General features: G+C 46.0%; 1 protein-coding gene across 2 annotated transcripts in view; it reads right to left on the bottom strand.

The window, feature by feature from the left end:
• The window catches only part of CIZ1 (CDKN1A interacting zinc finger protein 1), a 21,014-nt gene extending 14,822 nt beyond the window's left edge, over positions 1–6,192 (bottom strand). For both annotated transcript variants that reach the window (XM_009286890.2, XM_009286891.2), the window contains exons 1-3: positions 5,946–6,192; positions 3,821–3,936; positions 1,160–1,326 (exon numbers count right to left, since the gene is read on the bottom strand). In XM_009286890.2, the coding sequence (XP_009285165.1) occupies positions 1,160–1,326; positions 3,821–3,936; positions 5,946–6,052 (390 nt within the window). In that variant the 5' untranslated portion in view covers positions 6,053–6,192. The remainder of the gene's footprint in view (positions 1–1,159; positions 1,327–3,820; positions 3,937–5,945) is intronic.
• Between the last annotated feature and the right edge of the window lie 242 nt (positions 6,193–6,434).

Here is a 6,434-nt window from a genome sequence, read left to right as displayed (position 1 = left end):
GGTGAGCAATTGCACTGTGCATCACTTACTTTGTATATTCTTTTATCATTATTAGTATTATTTTCCCTTCCTTTTCTGTCCTATTAAACTGTCTTTATCTCAACCCACGAGTTTTACTTTTTTTTCTTTCTCCCCAGTTCTCTCCCCCATCCCACTGTGGAGCGGGGGGAGTGAGTGAACTGCTGCGTGGTGTTTAGCTGCTGCCAGGTTAAACCACAACAGGGGAAACAGATGGTTTACAATGGACCACCTTGCTTCAGTCAAGTTTACATGGTAAAACAGAGCAATGGACTTTAATTCCACACCACAGGCAGCCCATGACATTTCTCTAGTGCTTTAATTAGCAACAGTAGAAGACCCTGCTGCTTGCAGAGTAGGGTCACTTTAGAGGGACTCTGGCAAGAGGTGCACGGGCAGGGAAAAAGAAGAGTCCCAAATAATCCCACTTCCTTTTGACTCTGGAGAAAGGACAGTCCAAGAGTAGAAGTCTACCTTATCCAGCACATCTTTTTGATAGAATGGGATCAAATATGCAAAAGCTAATCTAAGAGGAGGGAAGTACCAGTCAATTAATCCAAGAACCATTTCCAGGTTTTGAAAGAGGTCTTAATAGTGGAAGGTGAGGAAGGTTTTTACAAAAAAAAATCTAAATTTTACAAAATCCACATGAACAGATATGATCCTGATCTTAGAAAAGAGACAACAGCCCAAAGAGGCAGAGTGATGTGTCCATGGTAGTAGCCAGTCATTTGGGAACAGCAAACTGCTCTGGAAGGCTAATGGGGCAGAACGCTGGCCTCTGTGAAGGGCAAAGCACTCAGCCAGGATTTCTTCTATTGTAATTATTTTGAAACTGGTACTTCTATATCTTATCCTTCTATATCCTTTTATATCTTAGGTTTAAACAGTTCTGCTATGAAGAATTCTCTCTCTTGGGCAAGAAGTTACAAGAAACCTTTGCATCATAAATGTAAATATGGACCCCAAGAACCTTAGGGATGGACTAATTTCTGCATTTCTGTATCCGCAGCAGGGTGCAAACGTAGTTTTCATTGTAAGGCTCTCTCCTTTCTCTTTTGTTCTCCACCTACATACAGTCAACTGCTGCAAGTGCAAAAGGAGCACAAAGCTCCCGAACAGTTGGAAACTACAAGCCCACCTTGCGAAAGGTCCGGTTCTGCCGCTGGAAGGGAAGGCTGGGGAAGCCCAGCCGAGTTGGCTTTAATGAGACCCCAACAGGTGGTGGCCCCAGGAGGGAATGTCTTGTAGCCTGAGGGAAAAACTGCTGCAGTGCTGGCGCTGTCATGTTAAATCCACGCAAATTTCCTATAAATGCAAACACACAGCGTATCACCACCCTGCAGTGTGCAAAGGAGAGAGAAAATCTTCCACCTGTACAAGCAGCAGGGAGAGGGGAAGGGCTCCTCCACGCAAGACCCTGTACTTCACTGGGTACTGTATGAGTGCTCTATGCTCTACCCTCTTCAGCCCCCACAGAACAGAATTTGATGTGATAGCAGCTATTACTATGTATCAGGCTATTTAATTATAATTGTCACTGCAGGCTAAGATCATTAGAGCAATTATTTGATCTGAGCACACGAGCGCTTGTGTTTGCAACAAACAAGGTCTCGTTTTACAGAAATCCTACGTAAAAAGGGAAAATTCATCCCACATTTGTGCAGCTGGCAGCTCACACCATAGTATGGATGCTGTTTAACACAGGCCAGCAACAGCATTTCGTTTAAAACAACACTGGACTTTTCAAACAAGAGATTCCACAGTCCTCTCTGCCACCTGGTTATCATGCAACCTCAACATGTCAACCTAAACTCCGACACTTGAGACACTGCCATTTCCAATTATAATGCTCTGCTTTCTGAACAGTTCTTTTCCACATCCACAGACTATTAACTAAGTCTCAACAATTTCTTATGAAGGCAGTCCTTGCTATCCCCATTTCAGGGATGAGGGAATGGAAGTGCCCAGATGCCTTAGCTACACCCTCAGAAGCTGTCCACCATTCTGGGAACCTGGACTTATATTGCGATTTTTTATTTCTCACTTGAATTAGTGCATACTCTGGCTTTTTAGAAGCTGTCAAAACAGGACAGAGAAGTTTGGAGACAGGCACACAAAATCTAAAAAAACAAGCTACACTGTTTAAAGCCTGCAATGCAATAGGAAGTACTCCTCCATGTTTGTCTTCAAAAGTAATCTAATCTCTTATTACTTACCATAAATAATCTCTTACTGTAAAAAGACATAGCTGTATTAAAAAAAAAAAAATCTATAAAGCAAGAAATCGTCTCCTGCTCTTGGTTTAGCACCTTTGAAGAACCATACATCTGTTTCAACTCAAAGTATTTATTTTTTCCTCTTCCCACTGCTGAAGCCACATACAGTCAATGAATGATTTATGCTGATGTTTCCCAGGTACAGAAATACTACAGCATCAGATATTCTTACATGTAACCCAAACCCAAATGACCAAAAAAAATTCAGATCCCTAAGAAGGGCCACACTGAACATTGCAACCATACTACATGTTGCCTGTGGCTAGCTGATGGAGATTATTGAAAAAGAAGTCACAACTCAACTCAGCATGTAGAGGTGAAAAGAAGAGGAACAACGCTAAGTCAAAGTGCATGGAGAGTGTTCATTAACATACCTTATCCTGCTCTCGTATCTAATTTGCCTCAGGTCCTTGGCATACTATTTAAATACAACTTCTCAATAAGAGATTTTGCTTTAGGGAAAAGGTCAGCCCATGCTAACATCAAATGTATCTGAAAGGAGTATGGCTGACTAGTGTGGAGTCAGACTTTTTTCCCGACACAAATATGTACACCAATCTTCAGAGCATGGCTTGTCCTTTTTCACTGCCAGTTTCCCTACAACCTGAGAGAGATCTGTAAAGAGCCACTGGAGTCACTAGAGAGCCCTCTTGTTAAATGGGCAAGAGAGAACAAAAGGAGAGTTAACAACATGCAGAATAAATCTATTGTCTTCATATCTGGGCATGATTCACAAGCAAGATAAAAATTGCAGGCATTAATCTAAACTAGGCGCTTTAAAACTATCCCAGGTACTGATTTTCTGTGTTGAAAAGAGCTGTCAGGTTAAGACATGAGCAAAAATAAAAACATAGCTTTATTCCTAGTATCTTTATGTTAGCAATGCTATTATTAAGGCAGCTTCGTAAATTTGTTTCGAAAACATCACATCTGGCAAAAAAAGCCACTTGTGGAAACACAGTGATGGAAGAACAGTGATATTATCCACCACACAAATGACAGTCATTTCAGGGAATCGAAATTTCACAAGACAATTGAAACCCGAACAATTTTCCACCACAATATACTTCATTTGTTTGTACTGCACTAAGTCTGGACAAAGACAAGCGTCTACTGCAAACAAGGTTAGTGTATATGTAACAGACAACAAAATAAATTGTTTCAACCTTCCAACCAAGACAGACAAACAAATAACAAAAATCTAAGTATTTTATCTAAATATATTGAAGAATACTCTCTCCACCGAGTCTAAGAGGGAAGGCACATATTTAGTATCTAACCTGATACCTTCTAGTGCTATTCCCAGTCATGAACAGTTGGGCACATGGGATTTTCAACAACTGAAGAACCTCTGTGATGTGGACTATGAACAAATTTGAAGAGGAAAAAAAAAAAGACAACAAACAGAACTGCCAAATACAAGGACTGCAATGGTTCAGCAAGAAATAGCCATACTATGGTTTCAGTCCATGAAGGATGATTAAATAACTCCAATAAGTAAGCATCTCCCATAACGACAGTACCTTGCATCTGCTGCATGAGTAAGGCCCGCTGAAGCATAGGATTGGCATTGAGCAGCGACGGTTGATTTGTTGCCCGTAAGCTCAGCATCTGTTGCTGTTGTGGTGGTGGCAAACCCCTGGAAAAGAAGGCATTAATCATAAGAACCCAATAAAAACTGTACCCTTCAATTCCAGGCACCTAACAAGTATAAAACGGAGGAGCAAAGAACAGCTGAAACACTGACATACGTGCATGAAAAAATACCATACACCAGCACTGTATCCTCTTTCTTCCACTCTCCTGGAATTTCCAAAGCTGACAGATTGTCTATCAAGGAATTTGAGGTCAGAGAGAACTCCTTAGCACGAAGCCCACATAAAGCCTGTCAAGCAGCGTAAAAAAAGCCCAGGAGCTGACTGCAGTTCTACAGAATTATGCAGCACTCGTCAGTAGAAACGAGCAATCTAGATCAGCAGCCACATTTAACACAACAACAAAAAAGAAGTTCTAAAAAACAGGGAGTTTTCTCAGTAGCTTAAAGCACATTTTTCCAAAACCGATGCCTCCCACACGGAGCCAGACAGGCCATAAGTGTAAATGGTGCCCCCTAACTGCAAGAACCGGCTGGAAAAATAAAGCACGGCCTTCATATTTAAAACACAAGGAGGAAGAAGAGAGCAGAGAAGGACTCTCCAGTCCTAAGGAGGGTGGAGCAGACATGAGAGAAAAGTCTGAAGAAACTGGCAGGCACTTCTTCAGGCAATTGCAAGGTCAGGCCCACCTCTAAGCACGGCTGCTGACACAGCTATATCTGTTAGGGCTGTAAAGAGGTACAAACATGGATCAAAATATTCACACTGACAAAAAAAAAAAAAACTCTTAACAGCATTTACAGCAGCTCATCTTCACGTTTGCTGCTCTAGATTGTTCCAGTCTCAGTGCTGAGATATTTATACCAAAAGAAAATCATACTTTTAAAGGTGTAAGATGCATCCATGCTATCTCACAGTCAGTCCCATACTGGCATTTTAAGGGCAGCTTTGTTTATAGTAAAAGACACAGGCAAATGGTAAAAAAAGATTTAGAGAGATTTGTATTTCTAGCAGAACAGAAAGATTCCCACATTTACCTCAGAGACATATGCCTTATAAGGATAAAGTAATTATTATAGTTTATTAAATAAGGAATTAACCTTCCTCTTAAATTCACATCCCATTGCTTTGAATTTCCAGAGGCTTTACAGAGAACAGTAACTGCAAATAAATGCATCATTTCAGAGAATTTGTGTTAGTTCTACAAATCTCAGCTCATCAGGGACAACTGCTCCTATCTAAGACAGTTATTTTATCTCTTGCATTTTTTAGGAAAACCCCAGCTATTTGCCTTTTTATTTCTGGCTGATGCCATTTGTCTTTTAAGGTACAAAACATGATTTTCTCCATCCCCCCGCTCCACAGTGCTCAGTCACATCCTCAGCGCTGGTGCCACTGCAGAAATAAGTTCAGTAATCTCACCCAGGCCAGGAGACCCAGCCAGAGAAAGAAAAGAAATAAATAAGTGAAGTCCGACAATAAAATAAAGTGTGTGTCTCTATTTAGGGCGGCTCAGTTAGGTGCGTATGAGCATTTCTGCGGGAGAAGGCGTTCTCCCCTGAGCCCCCTCTCCTCGCTGTCTCAGCCCGGCGCCCGCCCGGGCCCTCGCCCGCTGTGAGGGAGACGCTCGGCCCCGGAGCATCCCCTCCTACACGCTCTGCTCGGGGTCACCCTACCCGCCCTCGGGGACTCCGCGGCGGGAGCGACCCAGCGAGCGGAGACGCATCTCCAAGAGCGCCGGAGGAAGAGTTCAACGGCTACGGCAGCACCCGCAGCCCCCGTCCTCCCTCCCCGCGGCGGGGTGTGCCGCCTTACACAGGCCCCTGCCCCACACCACCTCCCCCCCGGCCGCCCCTCGAGGCCTCCAGCCCCCCAACTCTACCCCGATCGCGGCCTGCGCCCGCCGCCTCCCTTTGTCGCCTTCCCCGCCGGGGGAGGGCAGGCCCGCAGCCAGCCCCGCCATGGCTTTCGCGGGGCGAGGAGGGACGGAGGCGGAGGAGAGCGGTCCCCCGGGACAGGCCCGAGATCCCCGGCCTCGCGTAGCGGCGCTTACCGGCCTCCCTGCTGCGCCGAGGGGTGGGGGTGGTGGTGCTGCTGCTGCTGCTGGAGGAGGTGCTGGAGCTGCAGCAGCTGCTGCTGGAACTGCTGCTGGTTGAACATGTCTGGGGAGCCCCGAGCGGGGCGAGCCTGAGACAAAACACGGGAGGGCGAGGGAAGCACCGGCTGCGGGGCTGGCGCGTATCAGCCCAGCAGCCATTGAGCAGGGGAGCAGCCGCCGCTGCCGCCCATTCATTCACTGAGCCGATCCCCCCCTGCCTCCTCCTTCTCCTTCCCCCCGGGGTCATCGCAAGCAGCAGCCTGTGGAGGAGGTTTCCAAACCCCACCTCCCAAAACCCGCTCCCACCCTCCCCTGCCAGCGGAGCTCGCAGCCCGCCCGGCACTCACGGCGCAGCCCGACCGCTCCACCGCTCCTCGCCAGCCGCCTCCATCTTCCCGCCGGGGACCCTGCCCGGCCCGCGGCGTTCACCGCTCCAGCCGCCTC

This window comes from Aptenodytes forsteri, unplaced genomic scaffold (assembly GCF_000699145.1).
Source record: "Aptenodytes forsteri isolate BGI_AS27 unplaced genomic scaffold, ASM69914v1 Scaffold136, whole genome shotgun sequence".
NCBI lineage: Eukaryota > Metazoa > Chordata > Aves > Sphenisciformes > Spheniscidae > Aptenodytes > Aptenodytes forsteri.
The sequence above is the reverse complement of the archived record's forward strand: the minus strand, read 5'-3'. Positions and strand labels throughout refer to the sequence as shown.